The following is a 27,473-nucleotide window of genomic DNA, read 5'->3' on the forward strand; positions in this document are numbered from 1 at the left end:
ATTGTGTGGATAGAAGGCAACGTAGCAGGCTATCTCCTATCAACATTTTTCATGCCATGTGTGAACGATATTTCCGGCTAAAAAATTTGCATGGCGGCAGTCGATCGATGCTAGTTCGCTTGCTCAGGAACGATGTTCTTTATTTCGGATAGGGGAGGCATGGTTGCCTGTAGAACTGATTAGCCTGTTTTGTTTACTCGTGTCCACAACTACGTTCCTACATGGCTTGATGCCGTGGTAATGATAGCTTGTGACGATTACCAAAATTGGCATCTTTTTCTTCTTTGTGGATGTACTGTTCATGTTTTTTTCCAGGTCACAACTAGAGGCGCACTTGCGAACTAACACAGGAAACGGCAGTTCCTCCAGCAAGATGCCTGCCACTCAACGCGTGCAAGAAACAGCGACAAAATCAGGAGCTGTATTCAAACCTGTACATATATGCCCGCGATGCGGTGAACTCTTTCCCACCCCTATTGAAAATATTGAGCGTGAATTCTGCGTGCCTATCTTTGCGTGTTTATTGCCACGCAAAATGCGACGATTGAACGAGGTCGCAGAACGCGAGACATATTTCACATAATTTGCGCAAGCCGAGCAAGCTCGCAAACGCGAGACATCTCTCACATAAGTGCGCAAGCCGCGTAAGGCTCGTACACCAGGAGACATCCTCGCGTAATATGCGCAAGCCGGGTGAGGCTTCCAGAATGTCCGAGAGCCAAGGGTGAGTACCAGAATGTTCAAGAGCCGAGTCTGGCTCACAGAGCACTAGACAGTGTCTAATGGAGTTACCATCATGATACCGATAATACCTTGCATGGCTGCAAGGCTCCTACATCACTGCTCAACACGGTACGCTAATGTACTGCATTAAGGCCTCCTCATCTGTCTGTCACTGCCTCATTCAGCATGCATGTTGTGAGATAACAAGCTTTGCAGAAACGGTGCTTCGTGGGATGGCTCTCATGTGTGTAGCATGCTTGCAAAAGGACATAGATAAGGTCACCTTAACTGGCTTTATTAATGCCACATCCCTCATGATGGGTGCCACACAGTGGCTAAACAATTTCTTCAGTTTCTCCAAGTCCAGCAGGTTGGCGTCTTGATACAGGTTCTCACTATGCAGCACCTGCAAAAAGGTAGGAGTATATGCAAAAAAATTCAGTTAATCTGTTTTCTGGAAATTCCAGAAAAGGGCACAAGTACTTCTTCCATTAATGAACCAATGATGATTTCGAAAAGTTTCAGGTTTGAAATACAGACACTGGAAAACCCGACTCAAGCACGCAGACTGCTCAGCATCAAACCTGCACAAAATCTAATAACCGTGTCAGACAGGCATTTTGAAGGCTTTCAAATGGCTATTAACTCAACGGCACTTGAATACAGCTAAATGGGCATTTCCAATAGCCACTGAGTCCCTAGAACAGTGTGGACATCTATTAAGATTTTGAAGGCTTTTCAGTGGTAGAAATTTGCACTCAGACATGGAGCACTCGCAACTATACACTAAGGAATAAAATCAAAGCAATTTAATCGTTGAAAGAATACTCAACATGAAATGTACAACTTATTTCACTAAAAAAAAAGAAGGCTAGCCACAAAACACTGCAGCAAGCATATTATCACTGTTGCCAATAGCACAAATACAATGAATACCACCTTTTCAAAACTGTGTGAGCGCTACAACAGCTTCCCAGAAAAATTATCAACTGTGACAGTGGCGCCACAGCAGCTTGGTGCGAGATGATGAAATATCTCTACGGCGATCAAGTATTCTGTGTAGCAGTGGCATAACTCCCAAGTTGAAGTGCAAATCTCGAAGCTCAATCTCCCACCTTAACTGTTATCTTTAAATACATATTTAAATTCATTGGAGCGTGCTGCAGAAGTAGGTGGTCAGATCATTCGAGAGGATACCTGCAAGGTATCTCAGGAGACGAAAGGTCTGATGAAGAAACGCCAAAGCATGAGGACGTCTAACTTCAGAGATAGAATAGAACTAGGAGAGCTATCGAAGTTATTTATAAGTGCAAGGTAGCCAACATAAGAAAGTTTAACATGGAGAAAACCTAGCATGCTCTAAAGCATGGAGGTAGCCTAAAATCAGTGAAGAGAAAACTAATCACAGGTAAAAACCAGATTTATGCGCTAAAAGACAAAGAGGGCAATGTCATAAGCAATATGGATAAGATAGTTAAAGTAGCCGAAGAGTTCTGCACAAATCGCTACAGTAGTGAATGTAATCAGAACGTTACGGAGAGAGGCAGTAGAGCATAGCAATGGGACATCCCGCCAGTAACGAGAGAGGAAGTAAAGAAAGCCTCAGGTGCAATGCAAAGGGGTAAAGCAGCTGGTGAGGATCAGGTAACAGGAGATTTGTTGAAGGACGGAGGAGAGATTGTGCTAGAGAAACTAGCCACCCTGTACACGCTTGCCTCGTGACCACGAGCGTATCAGGAGCTTGGAAGAATGCGAACATTATTTTAACTCATAAGAAAGAAGATGTCAAGGACTTGAAGATTTACAGACCGATCAGCTTACTATCCATTGTCTACAAGGTATTTACTAAGGTAATCACTAATAGAGTCAGGACAACCTTCGAATTCAATCAACCAAATGATCAGGCAGGCTTTCGTAAAGGATACTCAACAAGAGACCACATTCATGCAATCAATCAGGTGATAGAGAAATGGGCAGAATATAACCAACCCCAATATATAGCCTTCATTGACTACCAGACAGAAATTGACTCGGTGGAACCACAGCTGTCATGCAGGCATTGTGGAATCAGGGTGTAGAAGAGTGCTATGTGAAAATATTGGTAGATATTTATAACGACTGCACAGCTACCATAGTTCTCCATAAGGTCAGCAATAAAATTCCTCTATATTCCGAGTTTTCTAACACCACCATCATTTTTTGGCACCGTGACCATATCATACAAGAATGTGAGACCTACTGCATACCTAAAGAAAATATGTGTGTAAGCCAAGCATCAGCCGTTCTATGCAATAAGAAGTCTAAGTGAAAAAGATTCGATGTAAATTAGAGAAAGCCTTGCCATTTTTGTACTTCTGCTTCTATGACTGCTTGCTGGATTTTTTTCTTTAGTTGGAAGCATTCTTCCATCCCTTATCTCTATACACTATTCCTCTGCCAAATGACTGAGTAACCCAAATAGCAATTCCTAAGTAGGGAGGGGGCCTTCCACAGTGACCACACAGGGGCCTTCAAGTTCTTGCAGCAATCAAAACATCCCTTTGTAACACTGGCCTTGAATGCACCACTATACTTTTGTGGCAGGGCAAATACTTATACAATTTATGTTTTAAAACCACACAGAAATCCACAACTGCCATTATGAAAACAACCTAGTAATGTAACCTTAAGCATACCTGGCCAGCATGATCAGCATGGAAAGGCGCACAGCTTGTGTGCAGCTCCTAAAATGAAAGCAAATTCACATGATTAATTGCAATTTCCACAAAGACATTCTTGAAAAATCATGTTTTTGCACCACTCAGCCTCAAGCCTGCCTTATTGCTCCTGCAGCAATGAGGCAAATCTGAGCACAGCTTGGGGTGAGCTGGTGGTATCACATTACGCACCTGACACTACGTGCATCAATCTATTTGTATGAATGAATTTCAGAATGGCGAAGAAGACACACACACAGGAAAAAATGGTGGGTGGATGAGATTAAGAAGTTTGTGGGGATACAGTGGCCGCAAGTGGCAAAGGACAGACAAAATTGGAGAGACATGGGAGAGGCTTTGCCCTGCAGTGGGTGTAGTCATGCTGCTGCTGCTGCTGCTGATGATGATGATGATGACAGCCTGAGCACACCTACAAAGTAAAACTGTGATCTCGACCCAGCAGCACTTTACTGTGTTGAAAGAGAACAGGTACAATTGAATTACTGCATTACCTTGTTATTATCATTAAAAAGTACAGGGCTCTAAGGACTTCCTAATTTACATCGAAACGAATGGGTTACAGTGAACTTTCACGGATTACACTAACAGGCACTGAAACTCCAACACAGCTGCCCAAGAGAATATTAGGCAGCCGCGCTAGCCTTCTTTTGCGCTATGCTACCTGATACCAGATTAAAATTCCAGAGCAATTTACTCATACTCTAGCACTGGGATACGTTATGCCCCAGACTGACGCAGCTGTCTTACTAAAGGCAGAGAAGCTTTCAGTGTGGGTCATGTGTGCTGTGGCGTGAACACATGCACAGCATCGCCTGCTACCATTCAAGTCCTCTGTGTACACAAATGCAGGTGCAATAGAAAACCCACATCACAAATTTGGCTAGTCTGGTCGGCCAAGCATGGGCCAGCTGATAGCACGAAGCAGCAGGTGCGACACATACCATCATCATCAGCCTGACAAGGCCCACTGCAGGGCAAAGGACTCACCCATGTCTCCACATTAACCCTGTCCTTTGCTAGGTGTGGCCACCATATCCCCGCGAACTTCTTCATCTCATCCGTCCATCTAACTTTCTGCCGCCTCCTGCTGTGCTTGCATTCTTTTGGAATCCACTCCATTACCCTTAAGGACCAGCGGTTATGTTGTCTTCCCATTACAAGCCCCGCCCAGGCCCATTTCTTCCTCTTAATTTCAAGTAGCATGTCATTAACCCGCATTTGTTCCCTCACCCACTCCGCCCCCTTTTGGTCTCTTAATTTTAGACTTATCATTTTTCTTTCCATAGCTCACTTTGCTGTCCTTATCGTTTGGCACGTGTTTTTTTCTCTGTAATAAGGCATAAAGTATTATACATTAATTACCACATGGCACCCTCCTATGACCGCTAAATAATTTATAATCAAATTTCTTTCTCCTGCTGTATTTGTTTCGGTATCGACAGCTGAATGATGGCTGTGACTTCAAAGCGAGGTTATTGGTCACGTGAGGCATGAAAAACTGCAATACAATTGGTACTTCTGGCTCTTAAGGAATGCTGGCGTCAGCGCTGTAGCGAATTAAAACGATGAAGCAGCGATTATAAGTGCAGTTTTTCCACGCCTCACGTGACCTATAAGCTCTCTTTGATGTCATAGCCATAGTCAAATTGTTCACCGAAACAGGATGGCAGAAAAAGTTGATTATAAATTATTTAGCGGTCTCACACGAATACCAGATGGTGATTCATGCATAGTAGTGTCTTCCGCATCATTATAGAGAAGAAAACATGCCACCAAGATTAGGTGTCTATACTCTTTTAAGCTGAACTCTCTTCATTAGCCTCCACGTTTCTGGCCCAAAAGTGAGAAACATGCAGGCTAAAGAAAAGATTTCAGCTTAAGTACCAAAGTGGCTCTAATCACACGATGAAGCGGAAAAACTCTCGACACTTGAACAGAGAACAAATAGGAATTCCAACAAAATTTTAGATTCTTGTAAGGCTATCAAGCATTTCTGAATATTGTAAACTGCACTTTCACACATACAGTACGCATGTATGCCAAGCTCACATTCAGTAGCCCTGTTTACCGGCTGTAATTATCACGGTCTGAGCTCAGTTACAGATTTAAAACCAGCCAAAAGATGCAACACAGGAAAAGAGAAGAAAACAGGTTGGACTATCAATTGAATTTTTTGTAAAGGAAAAGAAGGCTCGCATGAAGATGCGCCACACATGACTCACACCAGCGAAAGGCAGGACAACAAATAACTGTCACTGATATACAAGCACGTCATCTAAAAGAGAAAATTCTTTCCGTTGAAGATTGACTAATGGCTTCGCTACTCATACAGCCGTTGCCTTGGAGATATGCATCAAATACCTTACAGATTTGTTTACCACTTCTATACACCACGGAAGTGTCACAGAAATCAGGCGTACATACTGATGGGTCATCTTATGATTTACACTCACGACATTGGCACTGTAGTGCCAGATTAGAAGCTGCCTTCCCCCTAACGAGTTAGTGCTCACTCAGGAACACATTAAAGACACCTGCACATATCCCTGAAGTAGTTTCTTGCACAAGCTAGCGGAATGTGATAAACCACTTCCTGCAAGTCCTGAACCTAGTTTTATGGGATACCATACTGCTATCCCGGTTTTTAACAGCAGTGCAAAGGCCATCAACACAATGATTGGCGCAAAAATTACATTTAAAAATTTTCCCGCCACTCGATTTGAACTCATGAAGTCTACACAAAGGACTCCATGATAACCGTTCTGAGGTGAATGGCAGTTCAGCCTAGCCTCTGGAATCTGTGCCAAAAAAAAAAACGGAGTCAGCGCATCGCAATTTACTTCCGAAATCAGCCGGTGCTGATGAAAATTGTATGTTTTGCTTTCTCTGGCTTATAAAGCTCCACTTTCAGAAAAAGTGTCGTCTTTGTGGTTAGGATGCGGAACTTCATCATCACAGGTCAACTTCAGCTTGCCATCAGTGTCCCTTTAATGCCTCAAAGTTGAACAATAGCTCCATTCATAGAGGAGGGCTGTGCATAAATTTCGACCACCAAAGATTCTTTAACATGCACTGACATTGCATAACACACGAGCAAATATGCATTTCGCCTTGTCGAAACGAAGCCACCACAATTCAATGCCGCGTCTTTGGGCTCAGTAGCCGAACACCAATGCAGTAGGCCACAGCAGCAGGTGAAAAACAAAAGAGAGCCCTTAATAGGCAACCTAACTTGCCAAAATCAACATAACGAGGGGTCACACAAGTAGCAGTGGACTAGGAAAATAAAAGCTACTTGTGTCGGAAGATGTCTTCAGTGCTTACTTCAAAAGCCTGCTTGCTTGCTGGGCATCCTAGCACCAAGTGAAAGGCTGGCACAGCCATACTGGAGAGCTTGGAAGAGGCATTGCTGGTAAAGCTATGTGGAGATTGCTGCAAGGTAAAAAGACACATTTAACAGCAGCACAGTGCAAAAAATGGACTAGAATCAAGCATGTAACGCAAAGTGCAAGGCACAAAAAGGAGCCGGTCGCAGAATGGAACACAACTGTTTAATCACATTTCGAAGTGGGCCAGGCAACAACAAATTCATAACCACGGCAGTCATTCACAACCTAGCCTCAGACGAGACATCACTTGCATATCGATATCCAGCATCGTTTCTACAATACATGCTACCATTCAAAAGAACAGACCACAGCAGAACGATATTTTCAGTAGAAGGCTGGTTTGCTTCAAATTCTGCATGCGTCCCTCAATTTGAAATCTGGCATGATTAGCACTGATTTCACATTCTCACAGGTATGATGAATTAATAGTGCCAATTGCAGAAAAACCACACTTTTTCCTTTAAAATTAAATAAGGTATTGGAGAGGTACCTCAGCATATTTAAGTCAAAGTCAGATTTATTTGCGCCATTGGTTATAATCATGAAACAATCAAGTTTATTCTTCGTACATATTAAAGGCTCAATTACCCTTAAATTTCACTGCAACTTCGGGATTTAGGGCAAATGGAGCTAGGGCACCTGTGTGCATTTTGCAGTTGTTTGTACCATTTCAGCTCCGAGCCAAAGTATGAAAGAGCGAATGCCAAAATAGAGGCGAAAAACTTCAGAGCAATTTGTTTTTATCTCACCGTTCTGCTATTCAAGGCTCGACTACACTGGCTCGGCTATAAGTACGAACGCAGCTGGATCATATGGAGCTTCGTACCTTAAATACACAATTTATAAAAGTACAAGTTAAATACAAGTGAAAGAGGAGGAAGCTCAATCCAAACGGATACAGCTGAATCGCAGTCTACGTAGTTAAACTGCTCGAGCGCTGTTACTTCAATTACAGCGTAACATGCGGCGAGAATGTAAAGCCCGGGCCGAAGATCTATTGGTGGGCACATTTTCCATTCTCGGCGAGAGATGAATGGCAGTACGGCGGCAGTACGGCGCCGATATCGTGCACCCCGCGATCGGATCAGCTGTGCATATTTGCATAGCATACTGACCATGACCGTCTGACCACTGACACTACACGCGCATTCATGCCCGTGTGCCGCCAGCAAACAACCTTTCAGCGCTGCGTGCTGCCGCGATAGGCACTGCGTCTTCGCGTCTCTGTACTAGCTGTATTGACGTGGCCAGTTGTGCGCAAAGGCTTTGAAATAATGAACAGGTTCGAAGAAAATTAACTTACCCCCAAGATGCGAGATGTCACCCGGGTAGTGGTCTCCCACCAGCTGCTCCGCCATGAAGGAAATGAGCCCCACCGTCAGCATAGCGTTTCCAGTGAAGGCGCGCAAAGGTCGACGCGCTATCCGTCGAGCCCGCTGACGCACGCTATAAACACAGGTTTACTCAGCACCTTACCACGTTTTCGCACATCGCACCAGCGAATTTCACTGCTGTCGGCACATCACATATCGGAAGAGTGACAAATGCTCATGCCAGCGATCGTTCACGCCCTCGGCACCACAAAGGACCACGACAAACGTAGTAACGTTGAACGCCATGCTGTCCCTCCCCAGACGCTGCGTTCGTTGGCTAGCGCTTCGGCCAGTTCCGGCTTCCTTCGGCCCGTTTAGAAAGGCATCGCCTCCAGGCATTCCTCCAGGTCGTCTCTTCCGGGCTCTATGCTTTTGGGCAGTGCGATAGCAAAGAACTAAAACCAAATGAAACTTTCGTTACAAAAATAATTAAGTTCTTGTGCACATATTAGCATTAAAAACTTGAGAAATTTGTGACGCATGGACGCATTAATATGCGTGTCGGTCATGGTGTCGGTACATTCGTGCGTGCGTGCGTGCGTGAGTGGGCATGGTCTAGCTCGTCAAATCCAAAGCCTATCCGACATGCTGCATGGTTTCTGAGATCACCGCCGTGAGCTTCGCTTGTTTTCTCGTGCTGCTGCTGGGCTGTCTTGCGCGCCGCTGTTACTGTGCTGGAATCGCAAAAGAAGAAGGATTACCGGTGTGTGCTGCCGGTGGGCGCGCTCTCATCCAAGAGTAGTAGCAGCTCCCAATTAAGCGATCCGTCGGGGCATATGTGCTATGGATGTCTGGTCGACAACGATAATGAGGTCAGCAGTGCGGTGCCGTCGTTTGATGAGTCGAACCTTTCGGCCTATTGCACTGCTAACTTCGTTGCAAAAATGCCTGGCTCATAAGCAGCGACAGTGGCCATTGTTTCTGTGGTGTGTTTCGATTACAAGACGGCGTCCTTCTACAGTGTGGCTTCCTTGGAAACTTAGTCGGCGGTGTGCCTGCAACACCTGTCGCTGTCAGCTCAAACGGACCGCCTGCGAGCGCTGCCTTCTTTTGCGATGTGAACGGTGACGGGACACTTACTGCCTGTGGCCGGAGCTTATAGCAAAAGCGAGGAGTGTTTTGTGTGAAGGTTTGACGAAGTGCGTGTGTCAGTCTGGACCCTTAGCAAGTCATACGAGATGCGACATGCAAAAGTGGTTCACCAGTCGCTTCAGCAGAAAGGAGTGCGGATGTTTTTTACGTTACTTCAATCGAGAACTGCCCATGCAAATATTTCAACTCGTCCCTTGCCTAAACAGCATAGTAAAGAAGCTAAAGCAACAAAACTGCTGTTTCCATGCTGTATATTGATTCCGCACTCGTGCTAGAGGTGGGAAATATGTAGCAGTTATTGGCGGAGTTACAGCCTATGAAGCACGTGCAGCTTCATGTAATTGCAGGTTATGATATGTGCCTTACTTGGTATTGACTTTGTAACCAGACATAGCCATCTGTCAACTAAAAGAAATTTTCTTGCTATAGGATTCTGCAGCATCATGTATGCTTCTGGACACTGAATACCGGGTGCGTCACCTCTCTTGAAAGCACTCAGATTTGTGTACTTATCAGTACGTTTGAGATGAGAAAATTTTATCAGCTTCTTTTCTTTATTTTATAATTAGCTACACAGCATGTCGCAAAAAAAAATGTTTTAAGGAAAAGTATTTCAGTTTAGAGTAGAACAGTTCAACAAAGTTGTTTTGGGCATTCTGGTAACTTCAAGATGGTATCTGATGGTTGCATACAGACGCGCAAGTCAAACCTCAAAGGGCATCAAACTTAACAGTACCGCTGAGCTTATCCTTTCGTGCTTTTTATGTGTGTGTAGATCACCTGGGGAAGTTCAGTATTGGATGTTGGATTTCATAGTTCTGCTACAACTTTTATCTTCCTTTCTACACATGAAACATGACTGAACTCGATTACATTCCCCAAGCAAATACCTGACGCCTTACAAGCGTTCCTTACTGTGCACAGTTGTCCCAGTGCATTATATCCACTCATGTGCAGCACACTGTTGTGTTGCTCTTGGTCTCCGAATGTGACTCTCAGCAATACGACGGAATAATAGAGCATCCAGATGGTCTTTGTGGTAGTGCAAATTTCAAAACAGATTGAAGAGGAATGAAGAGTGTGATACTTCGTCATGCATCATGCAATGCTGGTGCTAATCAGGCAACATGTGTGGTATATATACTTCGCACATTTGAGATTCATTGGATTTGTTCTGGAGCCATACTGGGAATTAATTAATCGATCTGTGATTTGTCACTGAATTTGAGAGAGGGTACTAATTTCTGAACTTTTGACACCAACTGTGAATTCAAAACTGTCTTTTCGTGTAGGCTTACATGGCCTTTTTACGTGTATGTAAATTTATGCTAATGACTTTGGAAATTGCTTTGGAAATGCTTTTGGAAATTGCCTCGTAACATTCCTGTTACAGCTCACAATTCGCTTTCTGCACGTCATGTTTGATTGAACCTGATTATATCCCCAAGCTTGTTTGTTGCACCTAACAAACACTGTTGCCCTTTCAGAGTTATTCCATTGATTGACTCCTTTCGAGTGCAAGCAACAAATGGTTGTGTTGCTTCTGATTTCGAAATATGGCTGTCTGCATGACGGGCAACAACATAAGTGCTCTGGATGGCTTTCATCATGCATCTATAAGATATCTGTAACTTTCAGAATTGGTTAAAGGAAGAACTGAAGGATGCTGTAAGAGTCATTAGCAGCTTGTTTTTTACATTATTTTACTATGAACTTGCAATGTTGACAAGTTCTTGCTCAGTGTGCATGTTGTCATGTACAGGTCCCTGCAGTATCGAAGGAAACCATTTTGCACTAAAAGATAATTTTTTGGTTATTTGTTTGCTGAAGTTGAAAATGATTAATGGGTACTTACGCCAAGACGAAAATTATAAAACAGCAAAACGTGAGCTTATTGCTCATTATTGAGAAGTAATCATTAACTGAATGCTCGAACTTTGTTTGCTTTCACCCTAAATGGGCCTTTACAGTCTCGACAAGTTGCTACTAAGCAAGCAAACGCACACATGGCCACACGCAGCCTCACTGAGCTTGTTCAGTATGCACATAAGCACGCACAGCTTCGGCAAGCCCCCTCTCAGCACGCAGATGTCCACGTACAGAGAGTTCTCCACGAGAGTCCACGATTTTTTACACGCAAAGAGTGTGCGTGAACGTCTATCAGCTCACAGTACGCGCATATGTACACACAGGACGCACAGAATGCGTACAGGTAACGCACAATTTCTGCGCATTTCTGTGCAAAATGAACGTGATCGTACAAAAATCACTGTTCTCGTGCAAACTCACGCAGAGTTTTTTCAATAGGGACTGCTTCGAATCTACTTCGTCACTTTGAACACTGCTCTGTCCTAGCGAATCCGTGCTTTGCCACAGCGGAATGATATTCCGCGACAATTCCTAGTGTGAAAAGCATATTGGGGTGCACAATCAATGATCAAGAATGTAAAACTCATTATATTGTAACAAAAGTGCAACCGATAATTTGCGCCTGCCTGCACTCCAAACAGAAGGGTAATGGTCGGCATTGCTGATATCTGCGGCGAATGCCCAGCGAATAGGTTGTACATATTTGCAAAAGAATGTGGGAGGACAGCTAAAAATTTCTGACACCGTTTATTCAATCTTAACTGGCTTAGGATTGCTAAGAAATTGAGACATATAACAGATTACATGTCAGACTGGATTATCTGACCACAAATCCACCGCAGCGGTATCCGCGTCATATTCGGGTGGTAACGGGGAGAGTGGCAGTACTGGTGTGCTGGAAAAGCATTTTTACGATTGTGGTCCCGAAGGTTCAGATTTACGTGTACATGAACGACGGTGAATTTCCGAACGCTGATCTCATGTGTAAAATCTCAGAAAAGAGCTTGGAGCAGGTAGCCCTCTAACAACTCTACTCCGAGTTCTTTTTGTGGTGTCCGGCTATCGCCGCTGTCGCTAATGCGCATGCGCGCCAATAACCTAATAAAAGGCCTGCGCCGCAACCTACGGGTGGGTTATTATCGGCCAGCCACGCACCGACGAACATGCGGGAATAAACGCAGCGTTCGCCCATGGAAACTTGTCTGCTCCTTCGCATGAACGCGCGCTCATGAACGCGCGCGTCTCATGAACCACGCATCACAACAACTGGCGACGAGGACGGGATAGAAGACGGCGTTCTTCAGTTTTGGACGGCATGTGTTTCTGAATTTCACTCCGTGAAGAAGACTACCGTTTTTGCAGTGTGCGGAGCCGGTGACTGTCGTCATGATTGGGGCTGAGGCAGCAGTGACGCACTGCGCTGGGCGACTGGGCCAACTGGAACCCTTCGACGAGTCCGCCAGCGATTGGGCTTCGTACGAAGAGCGGCTTACGTCGTTCTTGATTGTCAACGGAGTACCCGACGGCGACAAGGTACACGCCTTTTTGAGCATTATAGGTCCGAAGACCTACGGGTTGTTGAAGTCTTTAACTGCTCCAGACCTGCCTTCTACAAAAAGGGCTGAGGCTTAACTTGGTTAAGCCTGGAGAATGCGAAGCATCATCGTGTCGCGTAATTTGGAGGCGCACAACCACAGCGACGGCGCGAGGTGGGCCCCCGTTTCTGCACTGTCGTGACGTCATCAAGTCACGTGGTGTGACGTCATGTATCACGTGATTTGGAGGCGCACAACCACAGCGACGGCGCGAGGTGGGCCCCCGTTTCTCTACTGTCGTGACGTCATCGTGTCACGTGGTGTGACGTCATGTATCACGTGATGTGGAGGCGCATAACCACGGTGAAGGGCTGAAGTGGTAGCTAAAGTAGTATGCTTCGCATAAAAGTTTCGATGTCCTCGAGAAAGTTTAGAGCGACCACCTGTCCCCGAAGCCGTCCGTCATTGGAGAACGGGCCAAGTTTCGCCGGAGGTGTCAACGAGAAGGCGAGTCCATATCTAGTTATGTTGCCGAGCTTCGTAAACTGTCGCAAACGTGCGAGTTTGGAAGCGCCCTTGACGAGTCTCTTCGGGACCGCTTCGTGTGTGGCCTGCTACGAGAAGACATTCAGCGAGTGCTTTTCACGGAAGATAGCAAGCTTACGTTCCAGAAAGCGGTGGAGAGGGCTCTTTCAATGGAAGCGGCTAAAAAGAGTGCTGCTGAAGCACGCGGCACAGACGCCGCAGTCAGCGATGTGCACAAGATGCAGGCTGAAGCGCAGAAAACACGCAAAAGCTGTTTTCGCTGTGGTTCGACAAAACACACGAGTGAAGAATGCCCTCACTTGGACGCCACCTGCTTAAGTTGCAACAAAAAGGGGCATATCCAGAGAGCGTGCAGAAGAAGTGGTAAGACTTTTTCCAAGAAAAAGCAAGTGAAAAAGAATGTGAAGATGCTGACAGTGGTGTCTCGGAAAGCTTCGACCCTCAGTCTTAACGGCGTGTCAGCAGCTCAGTGCGACGCTGTCACCGTACAGATGACCATGGTTTGGTTTGGTTTATGGGGTTTAACGTCCCAAAGCGACTAAGGCTATGAGAGACGCCGTAGTGAAGGGCTCCGGAAATTTCGACCACCTGGGGTTCTTTAACGTGCACTGACATCGCACAGTACACGGGCCTCTAGAATTTCTCCTCCAAAGAAATTCTAGCCGCGGCGGCCGGGATCGAACCCGCGTCTTTCGGGCCAGCAGCCGAGCACCATAGCCGCTGAGCCACCGCGGCGGCTCTACAGATGACCATCAACGGCGTCTTAGTGAACATGGAGTTGGACACGGGAGCGGCTGTTTCCGTGATGTCAAAGACGCAGTTCCGTCAGCTCTTTCCTTCAGCTGTACTGATGCCTACTACAGTTAAACTTCGTACCTACACAGGAGCACTGGTACGACCCCAGGGCGTCTCTTCGGTCAACGTGCAGCACGGCGACCATTCTGCAATTCTTCCACTTTACGTCGTAGACCACAAGGGACCACCTTTACTGGGCCGGGAGTGGCTCACCCGCGCCGTCCGGTTGGAGTGGGCGAAAATCTGGAACGTGAACAACATTACAAGGTCATACACTCCTACTCATACCAGCATTCAAAAGAGGCTTGACGCATTGCAGGCGAAGTACCAACCTCTTTTCAAAGACGAGTTAGGCACGATAACGAAAGAACGCGCCGAACTTTTTCTTAAACCTAGAATGAAGCCGAGATTCCTTAAAGCTATTGGATTGGATTGGAAAATGTTTATTGTCAGCACTGAGCACTAGTGGGCATTATACTAGGTGGCTTCGAGCCCATGGCTCTTGGCGACCTTGTGAGCCCACTCAGTGGCCCGGACTTGCGTCAACGGGTCTGAGCTGGCCAGTATAGCCTCCCACCGCTCTAGAGAAGGGACTGGTAGTAGGTCCGCCGGTGGCGCCGCCTTTTTGCAGCTCCATAAAATGTGGTCATATCCGGCTATCTCGCCGCATTGTTTGCAAGTAGCGTTGTATTGTGTTGGATACATGTGTGCTAGTCTCGACGGGCTAAAGAAGGCTCGCGTCTGGAGCCGACGCCACGTTACCCATATTAGTTCCCACCTCTCTTTGGTCCCAGTCTTTGTCTCTTAGGATTCGTTCTGCCTCCTGGGAGATCATACCCCGCGCAAAATTGTTGATAGCCACCTTGGAGTCGCTAATTATGGTGCCTGCTTTGGTGCTGGCCATTGCCATGGCGATAGCCGCCTCCTCCGCTGTCCCTGAGCGTTTTGTTTTGACCGAACCGGCCGTTAATGTTTCACCCGAGTCGTTCACGGCCACGACCACAAAGGAGTGGCCTCCTTCGTATTCCGCCGCGTCTACATAGGTTGTGTTTTCCGAGCCTTCGAGCTTGGCTTCAAGGGCCTTTGCTCTGGCTCTCCTCCTGCCTTCGTGAAAAGCAGGGTGCATGTTTTTTGGAAGTGGTTTAATAATGAGTAATTTTCTAACTTTGGTCTGTAATTTTGCCTGCGCGTTTCTTTCCGGAATTCTATCATGTAATCCTAGGTTGCTCAGGATCTTTCTCCCCGGGGGTGAGGTCGCAAGCCTCCTTAATTGCGCAAATATATGTGCCTCGCATAGTTCCGTGGTGGTGTTGTAGATCCCCAGTTTAAGAAGTCTTTATGTAGGAGTGCAGTGGGTCAGCCCCAATGCTTCTTTATATGCCTGCCTTATGATCCCATCTATTTTGTTCTGTTCCGCCAGCCCTAGCTTGAGGTAGGGAACGGCGTAAACTATTCTGCTTATCACGAAAGCCTGAACCATTCGGCAGAGATCTTTCTCTTTGACTCCCCGTCTTTTGTTAGCTATTCGCCTTATGAGCCTGGTTGTCATGTTAATAGCTAGGAATGTTCCGTTCGCGTTGCAAAAAGCTTTCAACACTGAGTTGACCAAAATGGAACAACTGGGAATTATATCGCCGGTTATGACGTCAGAATACGCTACGCCTGCGTACCCGTAATCAAGCAAGATGGTAGCATACGGATTTGCGGCGACTACAAGACGACCGTTAACCCGTGCCTTGACGTCGACCGTTACCCGTTACCAAAGGCGGACGACCTGTTTGCAGCATTTTCGGGGGGTAAGCATTTCTCGAAGATTGATCTCAGCCGGGCCTATCAGCAAGTGGTGATGTCTGAGTCCTCAAAACAATACCTCACGTCAAATACGCAAAAAGGATTGTTTGCTGTTAATCGACTCGCGTTTGGAATTTCGTCCGCACCTAGGACCTTCCAATGAATAATTGACACCATGCCGAAGGGCTTGCACGGCGTTTGCTGCTACCTAGACGACATTCTGGTCACTGGTAAAAGTGACGAAGAGCATTTAACCAATCTGGAAGCTGTGTTAAAACGACTTCTTGAAAAAGGCGTTCGTGTCAAGAAAGAGAAGTGTTCGTTTTTCCAACAGGAACTTCGCTACCTCGGACACAGAATCAGCGCACAAGGCATCTATGCAACGACGGAGAAGGTTGACGCACTACTCAAGGCTCCAGCCCCTAACAACAGGCAGCAGCTGCAGTCGTTCCTGGGAGTAGTCAATCTCTACGGCAAGTTCTTTCCTAACCTCGCAACGGTGGCACAACCATTTTTTCAGGCTGCTACGTAAAAACGCCCCGTGGTGCTGGGATGAGCGTTGCCACGAAGCGTTCATCAAGATAAAGAGCTTGCTAGCGTCTCCTCCGATTTTGGCGCACTACGACCCGTGCAAACCGTCGCAGCTATCATGCGACGCATCGCACTATGGTTTAGGCGCGGTTCTTTCTCATGTTTCGGATGATGGCAGCACAAAGCCAATCGCTTTCGCGTCGCGTACCTTGACCGAAGCCGAGAAGAAATACAGCCAGCTTGAGAAAGAGGCCCTTGCAATAATATTTGGTGTTAAGAAGTTTCATTTCTACATTTTCGGTCGTTCGTTCACATTAGTCACCGACCATAAACCACTTCAAACAATCTTGGGCCCAAAAACCGGTATTCCGACTATCGCAGCAGCGCGTTCGCAGCGTTGGGCTGTGACGCTGTCAGCGTACCGGTATTCGCTTATCTTCAGAAAATCAAGCGAGAACGCTGAAGCCGATTTCTGTTCGCGCCTGCCGCTATCAGTGGTGAAAGACGAAACACAAGAAAGAGAGGAAACTTTTTATTCATTGCGGTTGCAATCAATGCCAGTTTCAAGGCTGGACATTGCTCGGACAACAGCTCGGGACCCCTTGCTTTGTAGAGTGATAGATTTCATAAACGTGGGGTGGCCGGCGTCTGTGACTGAAAAAGATTTGAAGCCTTTCTTTGACAGACGCAGCGAGCTCACAGTTCACCAAGGCTGCATCATGTTCGGGATGCGAGAGATCGTGCCGGCAAAGTTGCGCAACTTGCTGCAGGACGAACTCCACGAGGGGCACCCAGGCATCGTGGGGTGGTGGTGGTGGTGAAAACATTTATTAAATCATAGGGAGAGGTGTTGGGGGTCGTGACTTGAAGGGTCACGCCCTTACAACCACTAGGTGGGATGCATAGTCAGGTACCCCATTGGCGTTTGCCGCAGCCCGGGCGCGCTGCGTTAAGGCCCTTTGGGCCTCGAGGGTGCAGCAACCGGACAGGGTCGCCTCCCAGGCCTCTCGGGTGGGGTTTGGGATAGGGGGTAGGGATGGGTTCTGCTGGCAGGCACACACCATGTGGTAAGTGTCAGACACCTCCCCACAGTGTGAGCACCGCCCGTCGAATCGAGGATCGAAATGTTGCAGAGTTGCCGGGCACAACATCGTGTTGGTGAGCAGGCGCAGGAGTACCCGCTCGTTGACCTTCCCCAGCCCTTTGCACGGGGTGGGAAGAGTTTGGTGCGTGGATTTGTAATACTCTCATATTTCTTTAAAAGTATAAATCGCATTGAAATCAGTGTCCTGGTCGGCGTCGGGTCACGTGGGAAATGCCCGGAGAGAGAGCGCGCGGGCGGCGGCGTCGGCTGCCTCATGTCCGTGGACGCCTTTGTGACCTGGAGCCCAAACGAGAGATCGGTGCGCGGGATCCGAGTCTCGGCTACAATTTTGGTAAATGCGATAAGCTAGGGGAGTATCCCACCCTTGCGTGACGTTACGGCAAGCCCATCGCGAGTCGGTGATTACGTATTTGGAGGAGGTGTGAGAGGCTGCCAAAGCGATGGCAACCTCTTCTGCGTGAATTGCTGACTGGGCCTTGAAAGTAAGGGCGCCTATTGTTTTACCCTCGTGGACAACCGCGGCCGTGTACCATCCCCTGGGGTCCGGGCCGGACGCGTACACGTAGAAGACTCCTGGTTTGCTCCGAAAATGGCGGTCCAAGGCTTCCGCCCGCGCCAGGCGCCTGCCAATATGATCCTCTTTGGACATATTGGTGGGGAGAGGCCGCACGTGGAGGGCGCGTCTCCAGTGTACGGGAAGGCGGCATCTCTCCTCTGTGAATTGAGTGTGCTGGATGTGAAGTCGGGCTAAAAGGCGGCGACCCGACCCTGTCTTTGTGAGACGAGTGTATTGGTTATTGAGGTGGGCCTCCCGCAGTTCCCTAAAAGTGTTAACCATCCCCAGTGCCAAAAGGCGGCTAGTTGAGGTAGAGACCGGGAGGTCCAGCGCTCGTTTCATGATTTTGCGGAGGATGACCTCGAGGGCATTCTCCTCCTGTTTCCGCAGGTGGAGATAGGGAGTCGAATGCAAGATTCGACTGGTCACGAATGCGTTCGCCAGCCGCAAGGCGTCTTTGCATCGTAACCCACCGGGCTTGTTGGAAACCCGGCGGACCATGCGGCCCACCTGGTCCCCCACCTGCCGGAGCTTGGCGAGTGTTGTGTCGCAGCGTCGCTGGTTGTGTATGAAAAGTCCGAGGGCTCTGATTTCCTTGGATTCGCGAATGGGACCGCTTTGCAACTAGAGGTTGATTCGGGTCGAGCATGTGCGCGAGGGACGCAAATGCACGAATTCCGATTTCTGCGGGGAGCATTGCAGACCACAGTCTCGAGCATAGCGGTCCACTATGCTGGCGGCCGTTTGCAGGCTGGTCTCCATATCCCCCAGGCGCCCTTGCGTAGCCCAGATGGTGATGTCGTCGGCGTACAGCGCGTGCTGGACCCCTTCGACCGCACCCAGTAGGGCGGGTAGGCGCATCATGGCAATGTTGAATAGCAGAGGGGACACCACCGCGCCTTGTGGAGTCCCCCTCGTGCCGAGCAGGAAAGGTCCGTGCTCTTCGTCCTGTATTCTGATGTAGGATAGTCTGTCCGTGAGAAATTGTTTAACGTAATTGAAGGTATTGGTGCCACAGTGAGTTTGACTCAAATGTGTGAGTATGATCTCGTGAGTTACGTTATCGAACGCTCCTTTCAGGTCGAGCGCAAGGACTATTTTGTCGTTTTTGGGGTGTGTAATGGGGTTCAAGATTTCGCGGTCGAGTTGGAGCAGGCCATCCTGTGCGGATCTATGTGGGCGAAATCCGAACATGGTGTCCGCGAAGGTGTTGTGTTGTTCGAGGTACTCGGACAGCCGATCCCGCACCATCGTCTCCATCAATTTGCCCACACACGAGGTGAGAGAGATGGGGCGGAGGTTGTCCGTGTCGATCGGTTTTCCGGCCTTCGGGATGAAGGTGACAAGGGCCGTTTTCCAGTCAATGGGGAGCGGGGTTTCCCCCGTCCGTATCGCACTGATGTATTCTGGAAGGCACTGGTACGCTGAATCAGGAAGGTTCGCCAAAAGTTTGACGGTGACCTTGTCCCGGCCCGGCGTGGTGCCCCTCTTCATTTTGGCCAGACCCGCCCGCAGATCGTGAAGCTGGAAAGGCTTATCCAACTCCGAGTTTTCTCTGCCAGCGTAGGAGTAGGCCGATCTGCGGGCGTCCTGAGTTGTGCACAGGTAGCGATCCCCGAGCGCCTGTGCCAACTGCGTTGTATTTCCTTGGAATGAGTGCATGGCTTTGTGTAGTTGCTTCTGCGTTTCTGTGCAGGTATGTGTTGGGTTGATGAGGGCTCGGAAGAGGCGCCACGTGTTGCGGCTCGACATCTGCCTCGCCGCCGTGTTGCAGCGGTCTACCCAGTTTGAGTCAGCGAGTTGCGCAGCAAGCAACTGGCGCGCAGCTACGTGTGGTGGCCGTCCATCGAGGCGGACCTCGAGCATCGTGTCAAGGCCTGCGTAAGTTGTCAAGAACAGCGTTCCGAGCCGTGCAAAGCGCCCCTGCATCCTTGGTCTTGGCCAACACCACCATGGCATCGTGTACATATAGATTTTGCTGGCCCCTTCTTGAACGCAATGTTTCTTGTAGTCGTGGACGCGCATTCCAAGTGGCCGGAAGTGTTTGTTATGCGCTCGACTACGTCGGACGCTACAGTTGACAAACTGAGAGAGCTGTTTGCGCGGTTTGGTTTCCCAGAAACCATGGTCACTGATAACGGCCCGCAGTTTACTTCCGAAGAGTTCAAGCTTTTTGTAAAAGAACTGGGCTGTCGTCACGTGCTTACTGCACCGTATCATCCCAGCTCAAAGGCGTTTTATTCAGACACTTAAAAACGCTCTTCGTAAGTCTAGCGGAGCGGACACATTACATCTGAGGCTTCACAAGTTTTTGCTTACCTATCGCAACTCGCCCCATGCGACAACAAGTGAGTCACTAGCAAACTTGCTACTAGGACGACGGCTGCGAAATCGACTCGATGTTGTCAAGCCAGCGGTGGGAGGAAGGGTTGCATATAATCAGTTCAAGCAATCCGTGGCTCGCCCAAGTCGTGATCGTGACATAGCAGTCGGTGACCAAGTGATGGCTCGCAGTTATCGAGGCAGACCAATCTGGTTCCCTGGTGTTGTTGTGGGGCAGTCCGGCCCTTTGTCTTTTACCGTTCGTGCTACCACACCCAGCGGCAGTTTCACCTGCCGTCGTCACAAGGACCAGCTGCTCGCGCGGACCACGGATCCGGACCGCGAGGCATCCAACCAGGAGGGAGACGAGTTCCTGGCGTTTCCACCAAGCGTCGATCCAGTGACATCCTCCGCCCTTACCACCAGTGGTCCTGCCGCTTCGCAAGCGTTCCAGACGGCGTTACAGAAGCGTTCCCGACCAAAGACCGTCGACCACCGAACAGATATCAAGCTGGAGTTTAGCTTGTTAAAGTAGCCAATATAAAAGGGGAGGGATGTGGTGTCCGGCTATCGCCAATGTCGCTAATGCGCACGCGCGCCAATAACCTAATAAAAGGCCTGCGCCGCAACCTACGGGTGGGTTATTCTCGGCCAGCCACGCACCGACGAACATGCGGGAATAAACGCAGCGTTCGCCCATGGAAACTTGTCTGCTCCTTCGCATGAACGCGCGCTCATGAACGCGCGCGTCTCATGAACCACGCATCACAACACTTATAGCGCACAAAAAGCGACACGTGAAGACAAGAATGACAGGACCAAGCGCTGTGTCCTGTCTATCTTGTTTTCACGTGTCGTCGGAAATTTCGGCTCATTTTTTAAAAATAAGCAACAACTGCGCCGCGTGGCCGCATCTCGACAGCGCGCATCGTAAAACAGGGGAGGAGGAAACCCCGGACAGCGTCTGTGTCTGCGGCTGCCCCTTCCGCCATCGTTCGCGGACACGGCGCCGGGGATTGCGTCAGCCGTGACGTCGAATCTCCAGGAATGTCGGAGACATTTCTATTCGAAGTCGACGTATGCTAAGAGGCCCTCCCCCTCTTCATTCCCGCGCCAGCGCCGTCTCCAGCCCAGAAAGCCCTGGAAGCTACTCGAAGGCCGTCACAGGTTTTGACTATTCGGAACGCGCCCCTGGTGCAAGGAGGAGGAGATTGCACAGCCGATACTGGGGTACGTGCGCCCCTGCCTTGGCGCGAAGAACAGACAGACGTGGAGACAGCCTATATAAGAAGGGATTTGACCGCTGTCGACTAGTCCTTACCACCGTTTCAGCTTCAGTGAAGCGGGCCCGCTCGACTATCGGGATAACAGCACTCGCCCAGCCGCGATTGAACGACGCAGCGCGCGCCAGACCTGCGGGACGGCACCGCCGTGAACCGTTGGTCGTCGGACGGTCGCAGTGCCCGGTGAACAAACTGTGTTTTGTTTGTTTGCCTCTCTCTTGTTTTAGTGCACTTTAGGCGCAATATTTATTTTGTATTGTAATCTCTCTCGAGTGTAACATTGCATGAATTGCATTCTTTTGTTAATCACTATTTCTGTGCTTGTACTAGTGATTGCGAAATTCTCTATATCGTCTCATTGCTGTATAAAGTTTACTTTGTTTGTGAACCTTTGGCTCCGACCTAATCTCTGGCTTGCGACCGGCCAAAACAGGGCACCAAACGATCGAAAACCTCTTGTCACTTCATAGCTGGTCTCCGCAGATAGTGACACATGGAGTCGAGGGCATCCCCGACACGCTCTAAGGCTGCCTGGGAACGCACGCTAAAGTGCGCGAAGTGGTGGCAGCAGTCTTTTTGTGCTCTGAAAGAACTCTGAGAGCACAGCAGACCAAGTAGCCCCACAACGCATTTTGCTGGAACTACGGCACTATCACAGAGCAGTGGCACAGCGGGGTCATAGGGATACATCACGCGCTTCGTGTTCGGGAGTTGATGGAATTTTAAATGAAGGCTGTCTCTTTCATATATTAGCTACAAAATGTCCTTTCAGAAAACTGCGTAATTGAAAATAATCAGGCCAATTTTTATTAATTCTTGAAGAAAAATGCCACGTAATAAGCCACTTCCTGATACTGCGTGGAGAAAATAAAAGCGAATGGTAACTTGAGGCATCTACTCGCCCGTCATGTAGCCCGTCACACACAGTGCTGACAAAAACTCTGGTGCCCAAACGCACTCGGCTGACACTAGCAAAGCGTACGTACATTGGCCGTCACTGGGGGTTTCAACCGCTTTCTCTCTTGAGGAGTTCCCGAAGTTCGATGATGGCACCGCATTACCTCAGGAAGTCGACATCCAGAATAAAATCACGAGAAGATTCCCGGGGCATGACGCACATGAGAAAAGCGTATACGTACAAATTTTGATTTAAGCAGTGCGGTGTCCATTGGGAGTAATAACATGCCCACCAGCCGTGCGTATCTGCGTACGAGACCATGGTGTTAAAACCTTCGTAAGAAGCCAGTTTCCCACTTAAAATCGAAAACTCGGCTCTGGCGTCCACCAAGGCGCTGACGTTGTAACCGTCGATGCACACAGGGATATCAAGCGACATCCAGTCTCGCCAATCGGAGGCTGTCGTTATTCCTGTAAAATCTGTCAGCTTGCTTTAGGGGGACTCCATCATATCGATTTTTAGCCGCTCGCACCCGGAGCTTGCTCTACTCTCCCGCGGGAAGTCACTAGTTCCTGCAGTTGAAGATTGGCGTGAGGATGGTGACCTGGATTGCCTGCCTGTCACCGAAAGGCGCCGTTGTGCTACGTAATCTTCATTTGTTCGGGTTCGCTGACCGAATACGGGCCTAGGCTCGTCGGGGGGAGAAACCTCCACTCCGAGGTCCCAATACGGACATCAACGGAAAACATGTCCAGGTTACCCACAGTGGTATCAAAGGCGCCGACTGTCGCAGGCCCGCTGCTGCAGTCAATGCACTGCACTAGCTGCTGGAAGCGAATGTACTGCATTCAATGCTGGACGGCATGTACTGGCTTGGTGGCACCTGGCGTAAGGCAGGCAATGGAGCTTGAACTGGAGCTGGGCGTCGGCGTAAGTCTGACGAAAATAGTCAGGATGAGGGACACTTGGTTTTAGAGCGCAGCTCGTTGGCGCCTGCTTCTGCGTTTCGCGGCGTCGCCGTCTCCGTGCCGTCGCAGTTGTCCGTTGTAACCAGCAGTGAACACCCTTTAAGCTGCGTAAGCAATGAAGCGGGCGCTTGGAAAGGAGAGTGTAAAAGCGCAACCTCCTACCCTCCTTAGCAACCGGCGCACCACTGGGGGGCGCAGCTGTGCATAGCAACCGTCAAGTCACACAGTAGCGGTAGAACGAGCGTGCGTGATTTGGCGGTGGCAGCTGCCCCGCCGCTCCTTCGCCAGACGTCTCGTTGCAGTCGAGTGAGTGAGACGCGTGGCTCCGAAGCGGCCCAGTGATTCCGCGCTAAACGGTTCGGAGAAGCGGCAGTGGGTTGACCACAAGGCTTCCGCCGAGCACACATTAAAATTTACAACTGTCTTCGGTATTTTTTTTTTTGAAAATATATGCGCTGTGTCTGTCTCCCACAGCTGCGAAAGCAATAAAGCGAGGGCTTGGAAAGCAGAGAGTAAAATTTAGAAATTGGTTTTTCAGGGAAGGAAATGCGAAGTATGTCTCACAAATCTAGGTGGACACCTGACCCAGAGGGAAGGCGCATAACTGCCCTCTTGGAACAGTGGACACCTAAATCGTGCTTTAAGCTACGTGGCGGTAGTGACAGATGTGTGCTGCATGCTTTGGCATTGACAGTGTTGTGCCAGAAACGCTGCGACCTGCAAGGGTGGATGGGGACTTTAGTGTAGATTTAAAGACAAGCAGGAATTTATTAACCATTATGCGGGAGAACGTCCTGTTCCTCTCGCTTGTAACGGCTCCCACAGCTGTGACAACCTCGCGAAATACTTGCATAGACCTCTTTTTTGAGAACCAGGCATTGGTGCAGCAAGTCGAGCATATATCCATCTATTTTTCCGTTCACAAAGCTTCCTCCATGACAATCAAGAACTGTTTGTGGAGTGTTTCGTGAAGAAGGAATATGTGTGAAAAATAACAAGTTGTCTGTAATTGTGCTTTTATGCCTTGTGGGAAGTGTTCAGTGCATTTATTTCAGTCATATACAATGGCTGAGGAGAAAGGAAAAAAAGCCGCGCATGCGGCTTGACAAAGCTCCCATCTCCCGTAGCGGCTTGTCACGGTGATGACAGACAGCAGTAAAACAATATCAAGAGAATGCATGAAATAACAAATATGTACAATATCTTCATAACAGATCACCAGAATAGTCTCAGTACTGTTACACACACGCAAATGATAGTTTAATCACAGCACATGGATACTTTGTTTATTTTACAGTTGGATATTATTCATTCTTTTGCAAGAACATACTTCTGACAGCGTTGTATGAAACGGAAAGAATGGATTGATTAGTGAAAGCGTTTCTATTAAGGAAAGATGGCAACACATAGCTGAGAGTTTGAAAACCGTAATTTGTGCGTGGACAAGGTACATACCAATATTCGTAGTGTTTGCCTCAACCTATTGAAAGCCTGAAACAGCTGATGAGCTGCGCTCAAATTTCGCATTATGAAGCAACGTAATCGTCGGCAATTTTTTCGGCAACGTGTACTGCTGGCCGCACAACTTGCTGAACCTGTACTTGCGAGAGTAATGGAACGTTGGGCTAGTTGGATTGAACTATACATCGTAGCGCTAAAAAAAGAAAGACAAAGGAGAAGAGGACATAACAGGCACTTTCTTTCAACTGAAGGTTTATTCACGCGAAAAAGGGAAAATGTGCAAACAAGAATAGAGGAAAAAAAAATGAATGCAATCTCACACAAGGATATTTAATATTGGAGGTTCGCTCTCTTGTAGTGCGATAGAAGGAGTGCTGACGCACATGCCGCCATTACAAATGCAAAATGCGTCTACTATCTCCCTGACTGTTCTGTTCTTGTGACGGAAGATGGCTTCACTTTCTTCTAATATCTGATGATATTTGTGGCTTTTGAAGTGCAAGCTGCTGTTGCTGGGCGGCGGCACCTGCTTCAGATCTCGCTTGTGTTGTAAGGGGCGCTCATTTAATCAACGGCCATTTGGCCGATATCGCTGCTATGACAGGAGATGGGAATCTTATAAACTGTGCTCATTGTGCATGGCACGACGGGCGACGGAATATTAATCATGCTGTCGTTGTCATTTGCAATTCTCCTCACTCCTTGATGCGAGGAACAGATTGGCAAATGGTGCCGAGCTTCGTTCCCGCCGAAAAGACGAAGTTTACGTCTTTCTTCAAACGTACTTTTTTGATGTGATGGGAAGTGCAGTGAGCATAAGGAATGACTGCAAGCTCTTTTCCTTTCTAAAGAACCTGTCTGCTGGTCAGGCTTATTTACAAATTCCTTGAGCTTCCCTTATCGTGACATCGGGGTAAGGAGCTTCTTTTAGTCTGGCTATCTCCCTAAGAACCCTTTCTTCAACAGAATGGTGGCATGATTTCAAAAGAGCAGATCTGAGGAAAGAAAAAGCAATACCATCTTTAACCAATTTATAGCGCACTGAGGCAATGTTCAGCAAGGGTTTCGCCGTACGCGGAGCATACATTCAACTTACGTGATCCTTCGTTATCTTGATGTTAACATTACGACACTGGATTCGTCTAATCTCCAGTCACCACACTCCTCAAAACACTGTAAAATGTTCTCTCCTTCATATTTCCCAAGTCAAGAGTTCATACAAATCAAGTAATCATCTGCGTACCGGCAGCAGGCTACTATTTGTTCTACTAGAGCCAACTTCAATATCTGGCAGAAAAATATTGCTCAAAACAGGCACAACTCTCGAGCCTATGTAACCCCGATTTCTGCACATAAACCTCGTCCTTCCATTTAACAAGTGTAGAAGTTAGGTACATCGAAAACGCTTCCAAAGACATGCCACGCTGTTCAGTGAAACCATAGTGATTTATTTATTTTTATTTATTTATTACATACTGTTGGCCTCTCTTTGAGGCCGTAACAGGATTGGGTGCACATATGCATGAAAAAGTACACAATAAAAGACTGCAGAGAAGGAACTTTTCACTCTCATAGAAAGAAACATGGTAAATGACACATGGTGACAATGTTAACCATTTTGAAAGTGGTTTGCTACCTTCGACACGAATGCTTCAGGAGTGAGCTGGCTTACAATTTCAGAAGGCAACATATTCCATTCACGGATTACATGCGGGAAGTATGAAAATTTGAATGCATCACTGTGGTATCTATATTCAGATAGGTGTTTTTCATGTTTTGTTCTTGTGACACGTGTATTAGGCGTAAGCAGGTATCTAGTTTTATCAAGTTTTGTGTCGTTATTCAAGAGGAGGAACAAGAACTTAAGCCGCAACAGTCTAGCTCGTGTGTGAATTGTAGATAGGCCGGCTTTTTGTAAAAGCAGTGAGGGAGAGTCATGGCGACTGTATTTGTTATAAATGAAGCGGACAGCTTTTCGCTGAACACTTTCTAATCTATCAATATATTGTTTAGTGTAGGGCAACCAGGCAATAATACTGTATTCTATAACTGAGCGGACAAGTGAAATGTAGGCTAACAGTTTTGTTTCAGGTGAAGCAAGTCGAAGGGAACGTCTTACGGTATAAAGCGCGGAATGTGCCTTTGTGGCAATGTGTGTCACGTGCTTGTTCCAACGTAGATCGGAGCTAATAATCACACCAAGATACTTGAATTGCTCTACTTTTGTAAGGGACTTCTGTTCAATTCCATAAGTGAAGTTTAATGGTTGTTTCTTTCTTGTGACGGTCATGCAGACGGTTTTCTCCAGGTTGAGGGCCATCTGCCAGTTGTCGCACCATTCCGATATGTACAGCAGTATTTGGTCGGCAGAGCTATTGATTTCTTTGTACATCACACAATCATCCGCAAACATACGTACTGTTGCATCAATATTCTTGCACAGATCATTAATAAAGAGAAGGAAAAGAATTGGGGCGAGCACTGACCCTTGTGGTACGCCAGATAATACTGCTGCTAAA

The 27,473-nt window shown here is 47.9% G+C and overlaps 1 protein-coding gene across 2 annotated transcripts; it reads right to left on the bottom strand.

The window, feature by feature from the left end:
• Nucleotides 1-737: 737 nt before the first annotated feature.
• On the bottom strand, nt 738-8,431 carry LOC149326516 (uncharacterized). 2 transcript variants are annotated; one of them, XM_089562441.1, is made up of 4 exons: nt 8,133-8,431; nt 6,765-6,872; nt 3,399-3,446; nt 738-1,129 (listed from the first exon to the last, which is right to left on the bottom strand). In XM_089562441.1, exons 2-4 carry the CDS (start codon nt 6,822-6,824, stop codon nt 905-907), a joined length of 333 nt encoding a protein of 110 aa, XP_089418567.1. In that variant the 5' UTR covers nt 6,825-6,872; nt 8,133-8,431; the 3' UTR covers nt 738-904. The 2 variants fall into 2 exon arrangements, with proteins under 2 accessions (XP_089418567.1, XP_089418566.1); XM_089562440.1 differs by lacking the exon at nt 8,133-8,431 and having other exon boundaries at nt 6,765-7,100.
• Nucleotides 8,432-27,473: the final 19,042 nt, after the last annotated feature.

This window comes from Amblyomma mixtum, chromosome 10 (genome assembly GCF_055824585.1).
Source record: "Amblyomma mixtum isolate Tamu chromosome 10, ASM5582458v1, whole genome shotgun sequence".
Taxonomy (NCBI): Eukaryota; Metazoa; Arthropoda; class Arachnida; order Ixodida; family Ixodidae; genus Amblyomma; species Amblyomma mixtum.

Bases quoted from the DNA above. Each gene is read 5' to 3' on its own strand.
- LOC149326516 (XM_089562440.1), bottom strand. From the start codon at position 6,893: ATGTGTCTTTTTACCTTGCAGCAATCTCCACATAGCTTTACCAGCAAT. The intron at 3,447-6,764 runs GTAAGCACTGAA...CTTTCATTTTAG, and splicing joins CAAGCAAGCAGGCTTTTGAA to GAGCTGCACACAAGCTGTGC. The intron at 1,130-3,398 runs GTATGCTTAAGG...ACCTTTTTGCAG, and splicing joins ATGCTGATCATGCTGGCCAG to GTGCTGCATAGTGAGAACCT.